Source organism: Strix aluco, chromosome 23, assembly GCF_031877795.1.
Source record: "Strix aluco isolate bStrAlu1 chromosome 23, bStrAlu1.hap1, whole genome shotgun sequence".
Lineage (NCBI taxonomy): Eukaryota > Metazoa > Chordata > Aves > Strigiformes > Strigidae > Strix > Strix aluco.
In genome coordinates, this window is record NC_133953.1 from 3,566,686 (window position 1) to 3,580,221 (window position 13,536).

Sequence of the window (13,536 nt, forward strand, 5' to 3'; positions counted from 1 at the left end):
AGCCCAAAGCTTCTGGCTGCTGCATCTGTTTCTCTCTCTCCTGAGCCTTGCCAGCGCAGGGTCATCTTGTTCTTCCCTTCATCTCTCCTAATTACCTGACGACACATCGGCACTGCAGGCAGAGGTGGATTTGCAGCACTTCATCCATCTAGCACACAGCAAAGGTCTGGGGGTCTCCAGCATGGGCTGTGTAACTCCCTGCCTGCCTGCCAAGCATCCTCCGTCTTTACCCAGGCAGCCAGCCCCAGATGAAGTGTGGGCCCAGTTACAATTAGTGCCCAAGCTAATTAGGTTGAACTCATCCGGAATGGTTTCCTGTGCTGTAATCACAGCCCCTGTTGCCTTTCTCTGAGTGGCTCAGCAAGACTTTTCCTGATCCACTCCTTCCCGTGGCTTCTTGTTGCTGTGATAATTATTTTCCTCTGCTATTGCACAAATCCCACCCTCTCTTCACTCCAGTGACGCTTCTGCAGTTTTATTGGGATATTTCACTTTCTGCCTGCTGTGCATTTCACACCAAAGGTCCTTTATGGTAGATTTACTTGTTTTTATTTCTTTTTTCCTCTTTAATTATGTTTTCTTTCCCCTCCTCCCCACTTAGGTTCCCCACTTCAAAGTGGCGCCAGAGGAGTTCCTGAAGCTGCAGCTCCAGCGGTTCACCACCCTCAACCTCCATCCCAGCAACACCGATATCAGCGTAGCCGTGGCAGGAATCCTGAATTTCTTTAACTGCACCACTGCCTGCCTCATCTGTGCCAAAGCTGAATGTAAGTCATTGCCAGGCTGGGTTTGGCGGCCCCTCTGCTGCCGGTGCCTTCTGTTCTATCTCCTTCTGCGTGTCTGGTGCCTGTTGGAGAAGGTCCCCGAGGCAGCGCGCGAGAGCTGCCTCGCTGTTGCGTCCCAGGGTGTTTGTCTCGGCTGGTTGTGGTGGCAGGGTCTCTTCTGTTGGCAGCAGACGGGCACTCGGGCAGAGCAGCCCGAAACAGTGGAGACCTGCGGGGCTGCTTTTCCACCCTCGTTGCCCCGTGGAGGTGTTTGCGGTGCTTGTGAGAGGAGGAAAGGGTATGGGGAGAGACTTGCCTGCCTTCTGTTTGACAATCTGAAGAGTGTTTTGCTTGCACAGATGGGTTTTTGAAATGAAAAAAAAAAAAAGGCTTAGGCTTGTTTCTGGAGATTATTTTAGGCAAGTAAAGCTTTTTGAAATATGTCTTTCCCAAACCCACGTGCAGTTTGTGGCCTAAAAGCAGGACTTGATTAATAGTCTATACACTGCACACCCTCTTGGGCTCTGCAACCATACATCTGCTGGTAATTGTGCATCTGGATGCTGGAACATTCACCTCAGCAAGACCATATTCATCTCTGCATAAGTCTTCTGACATGGCAGGAGCAGGCTCTGCATCACAGTGGTTAGAGTAACGTGTGTCCGGTGCTTTTTAAGGTCAGCATGTAGGTAGGTAGCTGGTGTGTAGTAGCCACACTGATTTTGCTTTTATTATCCGGTAGCCAGACTCGTTAGCATTAGAGTTGACCATACAAACAAGCCTAGAAGAGGGGCTTTGAAAAGGCACATGGATCCAGTGAGAGCTTTGGGGATACTGGCAAGAGCTGAGCAGATTCTGTGGGGCCAGGTACAAAGGAAAGGCAGCATCCTTTCCAGCTAGCCCTGGGCAAGCTTCACACCACCAGCAGTGTTGTGGCAGACACCTGCACCAGGACAGAAGGAATAAGAGTGTCTTTGCACTTTCTTTTTGCTTTATGTACCCCGAGGAGACCACATCCTCAGCTGATGTCAGTCAGTAAATTGCTTTCAATAAGCATGCTCAGATTTACCCCAGCAGAGGACTTGACCCGAAATTATGCAATTAAAATAATGCAGATGGTCTCCTACATTACTTCTAGTGCTGGAATTTTTCATTGTCTAGCCTTACGCAAAAAAAAAAAAAAGGAAGAAAACATAATTGGGTTTTCTCACCTGCCAGGCAGCATGCTCCCAGACCTGTCCTCACGCTGCTGCCAGGCACGGAGCATGCATACACACCAGCACACCGCCCTACCCCCCTGCCCTTCTCCCCAGTTACGTGCCAGGGGGTGCCTCCCCTTGAATGCAGCCTGGTATTAATATGATTCTTCATTTAACTGGGAAAACCTTGGGAACCAAATAGCTCACATTAAAATAACTCCCTTTTAATTGAATTGATCCAGTTTATTTCACTCTGGTATTCCTGGGTAACTCACTATTTGGGATGTGCTGTGCAACCCGAGTCCTTCCCAGACCCAGGGAAGCAGGGGGATGGGTGTCTTTCATGCATCCTGCTCTTTGTGCTCACTAAGGACCTTATCTGAGCTAGGCTTGAAGCACAACACGCTCTGGCTATAATGGAGTGCAGAAAAGTCATAATCCAGCTTCATGTAGTAGCACAAGCCCTCATTTTCCCTTAGGACAAGCAGGGCTCCTAAGCACAGTCCTTAAACAACTATCTCGAGACACTTTGGGCTTTTGGAAGGTTCCCTGGGGGCAAATAAGGAGAGCATACGAGCTGTCTGCTCATCAGTGAGGAAATGTTGTTTTGAGGGATGTTATTATTTAGATCCCAGGAGGGAAAGTCATCGCTGTTTTGGTTTAAGTACAAGGCTGTGTGATGGGACCCCTGGGTCCTATCCCGTCACGCTCATACTAGCACTGTAAGGAGCCACATCCTTCCTCTGGGGACTGATTGTAGTTTCTTCTGGCAGAAGCAGAAAATGACCCTCAAAGTCAATGAACTTAGGCCAGCCTAAGTGTAATGCAATGGTGAATAGAATAAGATTATGTGACTCAGTTTCCCTGCAGTGTGGAATAATTAGCTAGTTTGTGAATAGCTCTGAAGTCCTGATGTGGAAGGCTTTGTGTGATTCCACAGAAACCTTGACCCAAAAAGGCAACCACAGACAAATACAGGGATGCATCAGCTTCATAGGAGCTACTATTTAAGCTCTGATTGTCAGAGAGGAGGAGATAACACCGAGTGCTTACGAAGGGAGACCAGGCAGTGAGGTCAAAAAGCATGCATATGCCTTAGGGCCACAGGGAGATGTCTGAAGCAATGCTGTTGGGTGTAAGAGCGAGGCTGGATGATGGGAATCACCATTCCTCTTGCCAACAGTCAGAGTCAAGGATTGTACCAGCACAAACCCAGTGCAACCAGAAACAGAACTTCTGGTCCTCCGGGCCTTGGTCAGCAGAGTTTGGAGAGGAGAAGCCTGTCTCCTTCTCTCCAGCAGCCTCTCGCGGGCAAGAGCAATAAACAGGGATGTGGGACTCCACGGGAGTCTCCAGATCCTGCCTTTCCTGCTTCTCAGGGGCGTTCCCAGGCAGTGGGCTGCAAGGTGGGCCAGGTCCCCTGGTGGGGGAGGCCAGATCTGTGGAGAGCTTCAGGGTGGGCTACTCCTGCCAGCTCCAAATGTTTGCGTAAGAAAAGGAAAAATAAAATAAGCAAAGTCAGGACTTCCCACTGGCCGGCTCAAACCACTGACCTGCCTCAGTGCGTGCCTGTGGTCCCCATAGGACTGTTCAAACAACCTCTCTGCGCGCGGTGGTCCTCGCTTTAGTACTTCAAAAGTTGCCAGGAAGTGTCTACAAGCCCTTGCTCCCATTCGGCTCGCGGAGCACCCTTTTGAAGTGCCAGTCTGTCAGCAGCAGCATCTCGCGTCCTCTTGTCATCAAACAAAGGGGAATCTCTGCAGATAATAGAGACTTCCCTCCACACGGCAAGAGGAGCCGCAAGCAGGAGGCCTGATGAGGCTGCAGGTAGGATCTAACGTGCTGGAAATGATAATTTACTTGAGCCAGAGGAGGAGATCAAACGCTTCCTTTTTCCCTGGTCCCACTTCCTCCTCTCTGTGGCTGATGTGCTTTAGAAACTCAGCAGCTGGGCTCTGCCTTCCTCACGGCAGAGGCCAGGGTGGCTCTGTTACCTGGGCTCGTGCCCTGGGGAGCTGTGGGCTGGAGGAGAAGGCGGCAGAGGTGCAGATGTAGTCAGCAAAGAGAAAAATGAAGAGGAAGGTGAGGGTCCGACGTGAATCACAAACTCATAGCAGTTGGCAGAGGGATGCTCTCTGGTTCGCAAGATTAACTTACAGCTGAGATAGGCAACCTTCGGCATTAAGGAGCAGGATCTAATTTTATTTCTGCAGGAAATTAAATAGAAAATATGCATTTCCAAAGGGAATGGCTGAAGATTTTCCTCCAGACACCCACACCTTTCCGTGAATTTCTGTCCCCTTGAAAGTCACGTCATGGTGTAAATCTGGGCTTCTCGCACCGTGCAGAGTAGCACAGCTTTCCCTTTTTCTTCACGTCCATCCAAAGCCGAGCACCATGGGGCTGCGATCTCTGGCAGCCCTCGGTACCGACTGCGGTGCAAGCACTCCCTGCTGCCAGCCCTGGCTTTGCCGTGATGTTTGCCTGGGAACGCTCTCCAAGGGCAGAAGTGGTTTATGTTCAGTGATGGTCCTGGGGACTTCGGTCCGTGGGCTGTAGTGCCAGTGTGCTCAGTCCTTGTCACTGACTTAAATTGGGTGTGGGTTTGGTAGTGAATGCTTGGGGAGCTGCATCTAGTGCTGCCTCCCTTTCTCCTCAGCATCCACTTCTTTCAGCCATGAAACGGAAATCATTAGGGAAAAAAAGGGTAAGTTCCCATGTCTTTTTTTTTTTTTTTTTTTGCAAGGCTTTTATAAAGTTAGTGAAGTGCTCTTAAAATCTTCCTCAGTTTTGCAGCAGAAGATTTTGCTGGGATGAGCAAATAAACTTGGTATTCTCAGGGCTGTTATTTACAGCAACTTGTCTGGTCCCTTCCAAATTGGAATAAGGTGAAAATAAACCTCGCAAGCATCAAATGGAGGGCTTAGGTAAAATTTACTGTTCACTTGAGCTAGCATACAAAAAAGTGTTCAGGTGAGGTCTAGTCCATGTGTCCTGTACACAGAGTGAATTCACTGGCTAGCGAGAAAGAAAAAGAAGCTAGTGTGATCCAGAGGAGTCCTGGCCCTGACTGTTTTTGTAGTCCATTGCTGAGTCCCTGCCTGTACTCAGGGGAAAAAAAGTAAGAGGTAAATGCATTGTAAAGAGCTCAGCGCAAACTTAGCGTGCTGAAAAATTCTCGCTGTGAATGAGAGGCTCCTCATCTTGGATGTATCCCTTTTAATGCACTGCTTTGTTACCTTTGTGAAGCGCTGGGAGTCCCTGAAAGCAGCGCTCTCACAACGCTAATCACATCGCATTATATCACTCCCCTGGCCCCTGACCTTCTGAATGAGCGGTTTCATGCAGTCAAAAGTACGGTCAGGTTAAGAGTAGAGCTCTGACTTGAGGATGGGTTTTGCCCCTCTGCCAACTGGGATGTGATTCTTCTGCTAGTTCTGCTCTTTTCAGTTTCCTTCAGTTCAGCTTTTCCCCCTTCTTTTCAGATTGTCTTTCTGTAGGGACGGGATGTGTGACCGTGCTAGCTGTCTGTGTCTTGCTAATGATTACATCTGGTGGTCTCTCCGGTCAATCAAACTTGACAGGAGGTTATTTCCTAATGAAACTCAGCAGCTGGATAGAAGAGACAGACTCTATCAAATATACTTTCTTGACTAAGAAAAGCTGCAGCAGGAGCTCTGATGTCTTATTCGATATCAAGGAAGCCACGCTGGAAGGAGCCCTTGCAATGAGCCCTTGCAATGACCCAGCTGCAGGAAGAAACTTCACTCAGAAGTGCCGGAGGCAATATGGCACAAGTCCAGGGAAGTCGGGACTCATCCATGTGGGTGCTCGCTAATTCTTTTCTTCAGCTCCTGTCTGAAGGGAGAGCCCGGTCCTGCGGACTCTGTGGGGAGTGCCAGGGTGGCCAGAGTCCTGGCTCTTGCCCGTGGCTGGTCACGTGCAGACGCTGCCCGAGGAGGTGGAGGGCTGCGCTGTGCTGGGGCACTCGAGGGCTCAGTGGCGGGGAGGCAGAAAGGTGGATGGAAAGAAAGAGGGAGGGCAGCTTTGACATGGAGGTGGAAGGTGGGTCTCCAGAGACCTTGCCTAGTGATGGGGCTGCTGGACTGCAAACACCATCCTACTCTACTCTCCAATTTCTCCATAAAGCACCAAATATGCTGTTTGGTTTGTTTGTTTGGCTTCTGTGTTGCTCTAGGTATCCCCAGTCCACAAGTAATTCTGCACTGCGCTAGGACCATACTCACCATTTTTTTCACAATTTTTTAATGTAGATGCCCTGTTGTATTTTTGCAGTGATCTCTGCTTTGTCTAGCTCTCAGCAGAGCTTTCCATCCCCAGGGACGCATGCTCTTGGAAGACAGCAGCTCCCCATCAGAGTGCTCCAAGATCTCCAGAGTGTATCAAGCTGTGCCTTGCAGGGCAGTTAGTTTGGGAACCTCTAATGCAAAGGCTTACGAGGAGGAATCATCTCCAGCAACCAGTGATAACCAGAACAATGCTGCACGCAGGAGGATAATGGAGAACTTGTCTGGGCTCTGGGGACCCGAGTGAATTTGTATCAGCAGTCTTATCTCTTCCCAAAAGGCCTTTGGGGCCACTTTTTGTTGGGAGAACAGCTGGCGTAGCTCCATCATTTCCCATTCCCTGCTGGCCCAAGCAGCGAGCCTCCGCTGCGGCCCCAGACCCTTTCCTTTGCAGCGTATAGACACGGAACTGTGGGACTGCGTCCTACGGGGGATGACTGTGGGCCATGGGAGAAGTGCTTTTTGAACCAAGCATAAAATCTAAAGGCATCTGTTGTTTGTTTCTCCCTTTTCTTTGAAGGCCTTTTAAACCTAGAGAAGTTGCTTCGGCAGTTCCTCATTTCCAAGGACACTCTCTCAGTCCGGATGCTAGATGACAGCCGGGATCCTACCCCTCTCCTAAAAGAGATCCGAGATGACAAAACAGCTACCATCATTGTACATGCCAATGCTTCCATGTCTCATACCATTTTGCAGAAGGTAAGTGTCTGTTGAGTGTCACAGTTGTAAACGCTGCTGCTTCCATTGAACGAGGTACCGCATGCAGTGCATGAGCACGCACGTGCAGGTGTTGTATGATAATGGAGTGTAAAAATTCCTGCAGCAACACTGGAAATGGTCTCTGCTGAGAGGGGGAATTGCCACTGGTGGAGTTTATGGGGAAAAGAATTTGTTCTCTCTTTCCAGGACTGTATCTGTAGAAGCAGTGGCTTAATTGCTCTGAGCTGATGTGTTTGCTTTCTAGAAGTGGTGTGTGTTTGTGGCTCTGTTGCCATCAGACAGCCATGGAGGGCTGCTGAGCGCTCTGAAATTAGTCAATCACTGCAATAGTTTTTTCTTTTTTTCTCCAAGTACATTTCTAACTTTTTGCTTCCTTTTTTATTGTCTTATTAACCGAGATTTTATTTTAATCATGTTTATTTTTAAATGGTCTCTTGCTGCAGTTTTTAGCATTTGTTTTGATAGTCTACTTCAAAATTGAGCAGTGGCTCCAGATGGAGCCTAAAGTTGTATAGAGTTTCCCACATCCTGGAAGGAACAAGAAGTACTTTCCTGAATGGAGGCAGGATCCAAGCAATGAGGTCCCCCCTTGGCTGCTGGTGCAGGCATTACACACGGAGTCCTGGCTGTGGTATCAGGGAGTCAGTTATTCAAAGGCCTTGACTGTATCAGATTTATCCCTGGTGACAGCCTGCAGAAACCATTAGAATTGTTTTTATTATTCCCTCCCCACCCTCCCCAAAGATTTTTATTCCACTGCTTGCAATTTTGCATTTCTAAATAGGGAGGTTTGTGGGGGTTTTGGGTCCCTTCTATGCAGGGCGGTTGTGGGGGTTTTTGGGGTTTTTTTCTTTTTTTTTTTCTTTTTTTTCTCCTGGTCCCTGTTGTGTGCTGCCTGGCTGCTGAGGGCTGTCCCCCTCTGTTGCTATAGTGACTTCCCACAGGCACACAGCAGCACTCTTTAGGCACCCGCAGCCTCCCTTCCTGGCTCGAGCATCCTTCTGCCATGACTGATAAAGATGTCAGAGATTGCCACGATTTTTCAGCAGTTCAGTAAAACCTAATGTAGTCTTCCCAGCTAGAGGAATGGAAGGTAATAAATAACGGGCTTCTGATCTGGCAACTCCTTGCACCTTGGGAAGCTGGAAAGTATTTTCTTTATAGAGGTGCAACCAGAGTAGGGAGTGAGGCTGTGGTGAGCAACTAGGTACATCCTTGGCCCCTGCCCACAAGTCACCAAAAGCAAGAAAAATGCACTTGGTTTGAAAGTGCCTTGTGTCAGACCTGTCCCAGGAGACCAGTCCTGGCCTCGGACATTGAGAGAAATTGCAATTTCTCATCCTTTACCCTCCACATATGGTCTGGAGACACATGGTTGCTTCCTTGATTACCAGCCTGTCCCGGGTGCCCACCTGCCGGCAGGCACGTTAAATGGATGGGAGCAATGCTCACAGGAAGCACTTTGTTGCTTGCTTTGATTTTCTGCCCTTGAAATCAAATGCACTGACTTCAAAGTGGGTCAGAAGAAGAACTGACATTATCACTGTCCCCAGAAAGGGAAAAGGGAGGGAAATGGGTGCCAGGTTTTATTGTGTAGGGGCTTAAAAATAAGGCAGCTGTCTGGAGAGCTGGCTGAAAGGCAGGTCGGGAGCTTCCTCTGGAGCCGTGGTGCTCTTTCGGTCAAATGACATTGCTGTGTCCATTTTGCCACCTGTGCAGGGGACAGGGTGATGATGTGCAACCCAAGGGCTGGACACAGCCAGACTTAAGCCACCGTCAGTCCTCTGTGGGCACCCAAAGCTTTCCCTGCTGCCCGCGTCTGCTTCCACTGCAACGGTGACAAACTCGGTTTTGTGCAGAAATAGGTAAAGAACAGGCAGGAGTAGGGAGAGGTACAATCTGAGCTGCCTCCTCGTATCTTCCCTTTGCTCATTTTCTGTTGTCACTATCCTCCAGCTTCTGGGGAAGATGGAAAGGGACTAAAACCAAGTAAGGAGGTGCTGCCCTTCATCCTTCCCTCCCAGCCTCCAGCTCCTCTGGGTGGTCTGGGGTGATGGGAAAACCTCTTTGCCAAGGTCCAGAAGCACGATTTGAGACCAGCTGTGCTTGGCAGTGAAACACAGGCTTTCAGGAGGATCTGCAGAGTAATCCACCACTTTTCTGAGCATCTGTTCCCACAACCAACTTCTTGTTTACTGAGAATTTTGAATTTTGGAAAAGGACTTCAATGATCTGGTTTGTGATCTCTAGAACAGATCATCCCCTGGAAAAACCTGTGTCCTCTTTTCTGCATCTCCATATGCTTTCACCCTCTTCTTTCTATTTCTGTGGCCATCGGGACCCTGTCTAAATTCTGGAGAACAGGCTGAGTTACCACATTTCATTCATGCTAATTAATCTGTGGGACTGAAGCCCAAATCTGACTGATACATGTGGGAAAACCACCCCTGGGATGGCTGTCCTTTGTCTGTAACTCCAGAAGAGCTTTTCCTGCCTTGCTGTCTGCATCACGGTGTTTGTGGTGAAAGGGACAAGCCCTGAGCTCTCTCAACTGCTACTTTCCCTCATTATGTTCAAAAAGATGTTGGTAGTTGAACAGGAGAAAAGCAGCATCCATTTCCAAAGCAGCAAACCTCAGCCAACCTCCAAACACACAGTACACCCGAGGAACTCCTCATCCCAAGGGGCTGGGGCTGGGGCTGCAGGACCCCACCTCGCCTTGCCAGGGTCTGTACGGGCCGTTGCTGTTGCGGGGTGCAACAGCTTTTGGTTTCAGTGGGCATCTTCCTTCCAGGTGGTCCTTGGCTGGATGCACCCACGGGATGGGGCCACATGCAGAGATCCCCAAATGCCATCTTGCACCGTGCCACAGAGGGAGCAGAGACGGTCACAGGGGTCCAGAGCAGCGTCTCGTGCAGTGCTGGGTGGTTTCTCTCTGCCAGGCAGCCCCCGTGCAGGTGCTTTGTCAGTCCTGTTGCGGAGAGGAGACCTCAGAGGTAGGCTCAACCCTGCTGAAAAATTGCTTCCTCAGACTTTAATTTCACAGGTCAAATTGTGTTGCTGTGTCCCGCCGTTCCCTGCCTGCAGGAAGACAGCCGCGCTTGCACGGAGCGATAAGGATGAAAAAGCAAATGTGGCCCAGTCTCTGCCTTGCCGGAGTGGAGATTGAAGATTGTCAGGTTCTGGTCTAATCTCCTTTCCTCTCCTTCACAGGCAGCTGAACTGGGAATGGCGTCTGCCTATTACACGTATATCTTCACTAATCTGGTAAGACTTTTTCTCGGCTTTTCTCCCGCGTGCGTGTAGAGTCATGTTAATGGGAGCTGATCTCCCCAGCCCGTGGGAGCATTGGGAAGAGCCATGTGCTTGAGGAGCTGGGGATTCACGGTGGAGAGGGAGGGAGGCAAGGAGGGGTGTCCCCCTGCAAATCTGATCATCAGTCCGGGAGAGTCTTGCCCCAGCCTTCGGGAGGTGAAAGCTGACGGACGCTCAGCGGCGCCGATCGATCCCGTGCAGCTGCCAAAGGCAGGATTTGTCGACATCGTGGCAGAGCCGGTGCGATGAGATGTGCGGGTCTTTGGGAAGCACCAGCAGCCGGGTGGTTCCTGACCTGAGGGCTGAGGAGGGTTACACTGGAGGGGTCAGCCCCGGAGCCCGCTCCCACGTCGGGAGGAGGGGTGGCTGTGCTGGGCTGGGCGTGCCGAGGGCACCACAGCCCTGTGCTTTTCTGCTGTGCCTCTGAGAGCAGCTGTGTAAGACAAAGCAAGGATGATGCCATAAATGTTGAGAGGCAGAGCGGGGTATATCTTCAGCACGGCCCCTGGTGATTTGGCTTTATAGCTACTAATAACATTAATGGGGGGATCGTGCGGTTAAATCCCAGAGTACTGTGCTAAACAAGGAGTAATGGGCTTAGGCAGCAGCAGGGGGAAACCCAAAATAAACATCAGAGAAACTTCTCTTGCTGCAGCAGCTACAAGGCTCTTCAACAGGCTGCCAAGTGGCGTGGGGGAAATGCTGCTGCCAGGGAGACCAGATACCTACCTATTAATGCTGGTGCGGGGATGATGGAAACCTGAGTGCAGCAGGATGGGCTGGATGATTAAGTGGAGGTGCCTTCCAACCCCAAATGATACTCATATTCTCTAATTTCTATTAATATTTATGCCAGGGTGTGTGTGTGCCAGGAAAGCCGAGAGCTGAATCACGCTTTGTGTTTGGGTGGGAGACAGACGGGAACGGATGGAGCCAAATGTGTAGGCAGGAGAGCTGGAGCGGAGAGGAGGAGGGGGAAGGAGTGAAGTGGAGGGGTTGAAAGCCAAGAGAGCAATTGGGATGGAGAATGAAAAAGGGATAGGGGAAGGAGATGTCAGAAAAGAGAAAAATGCAAAAAACAAGCAAAAGCCCCAAGCTTCCTACCTGAATTAATAGGATTCTGTTTCCTGCTTAGCACTTGATCCATGGGTCCTAACCTTGCTGGGCAGGAAAGGGAAGGGAGGGGGTGTACCCGGAAGGGATCACCCAGTGATGGAGCTGAGGGAAGAGCTGCCCCCTCAGGAGGTGAAGGCCACTTGTTTTAAGGTGGTGGCTGCTGCTTTGTGATTCCTCACCCCCAGTGCCAGCCCCGAGTCAGAGCGTAGCTGTGCTGGTGCTGCTGGTGGAGCTGGTAAGAGTCAGTGGCCGTCCCCATCAGATCCTGCTCGCAGCACCAAACCACTCCAGTCATTTCCCAGTCCCAGCAAGTAGTTTTCCTGTTGCCCTCCAGTCCCAACAACTGTTTCTTGTTCCACTTGCCCTCCCCAGTCCTGGCAGTCACATGCACCCCATGGACCGGGACTATGCGCATAGTAAGGGATTTCTGTTTGCACATCACCAGCATGGTGGAGTCCGTGTTCCTGGATGGTGCTTGGACAACAGAAATGACTATAAAAATTAAGCTCCCCACTGCCACCACCACCACCAGACTGGTTTTGAGTGTGGGTGTGATTAAGCGTTTGCTGGAGGTCAGAGAGGTGAGATTTGCCTTTGAAACCCATTCATCTAGTGCAATGCAGTTATGGCAGGTGAGAAAGAAATGAATTTTGTTGCCATTCACTCTCACAGGATATTAATCTGTTTACCCAGGTTATTTTACCACTTTGTCCAAAAGACCAGCCCTCAGCAGAACTGACTGGATTTTTGGCAGGGACCATTAAAGAAAGGTGACATCGGGCAAAAACTGGGCAGATGGAAGAGATGTTTAAGGAAATTAGTAATATTTAAATGGGGATGAGAGATGGGAGTGAGCAATTTAGACTAATAAATCTGGAGGGATTATCAAGCTCCTAATGAACCCTCTGAGGTTTTGCAATCACTGCCTAATAGAAAAGATAAAATCATAGTGAACTGCTGTCAAGGGGAGCAAGCTAAAAGATGGCTTTAAATGGAGGGAGAACCCATCAGAAGAGGAATAGACAGTCTGTATAGCATTAAGCTGCTTGGAGATGGAAAAATATTTCAGGCAAAAAAAGAAGAGGAAAGGGGATAAAATGCTGAATTAAACACCTGCCCTGCGGCACTAGAGGGGAATTCTGTTTCTGTCTTCTAGCATTAATTTTATTTAATAAGCACATCCCAGCCGACAGCTAGTTGTGTGCCGCAGCTCCTCTCTCTGCGGAGCGTTAGATGGAGGCAAGTTGCTGCAAGTCGGCCGGCGCCGGTCCACGGGAGAGCAGTTTGGGGGTGACGGCTCCTCCGTAGCCAGCCTGATGACTGCAGATAGCGTCAGTGCTGCTCTCCTCGCCGTTCAATGGGGAGGCAGAGTGGCGCGTGAAAGCAGATGCCAGCCTTTGGCAGGAGATGGCGGGAGCAAATGAGGAGGAAGTCCTTGGCCCCCAGTGCATTTCCATCGGAGCCGAGGCGAGCAGTCTGATGTAAAAATATCCACAGGCTAATTTACTGCGTGCAAATTCATTATCAGCCTCCTTCAGCCAGCTCAGGGGACCCTTTTTGTCAGCAACAGACGCTCAACAAATTTTCCAGGAGTCCTAATGAAACTCGCAGAACAGAGCAGGTCTGTTGCATTTTTCTTCCCCACGTCCATCATCTGCGTACGGCGTACTCGTGGCAACTGAGCACCCTTCTGTCCTCAGTCCCCTTGCAGAAAATCTCCATTTGACCAAAGTTTCTTCATGGCGTCTCCAGGCAGTGACAAACTCCCTTGGTCTGGGATTTACTCTTCTGGGAGGGCTGAAAGTTCCTGCTGGTGAACGGCAAACACTGGCCCAGTGGCCAGCTGCTCCCCGCGCCTCGGTTTGTGCGGTGCTGAGATGAGCTCAGAGCTGCTCATCGGCCTTTCCCCACGCCCCAGCAGAGCACAGGGCTTCTGTGTATCCACACAGCTTGTGACCGTGTGAGGGGGTGGCGGTGTGCTCCATAATAATAGTAATAATAATAATATCATTGCAATCAGGCTGTTGTGCATTGAAAAAAATGTCCATCCTAGTGCTGGAAATCCTTGAAATCAGCAGCACAGAGCAGGAGGTGTGTTGGATACCTCCAAAATCC

The 13,536-nt window shown here is 50.0% G+C and overlaps 1 protein-coding gene across 1 annotated transcript in view; it reads left to right on the forward strand.

Moving 5' to 3' along the window:
• The window catches only part of GRIK4 (glutamate ionotropic receptor kainate type subunit 4), a 209,551-nt gene that overhangs the window by 140,591 nt on the left and 55,424 nt on the right, over window positions 1-13,536 (forward strand). The window contains 3 exon segments of the mRNA XM_074848837.1: window positions 602-767; window positions 6,791-6,969; window positions 10,204-10,257. Of these exon segments, the coding sequence (XP_074704938.1) occupies window positions 602-767; window positions 6,791-6,969; window positions 10,204-10,257 (399 nt within the window).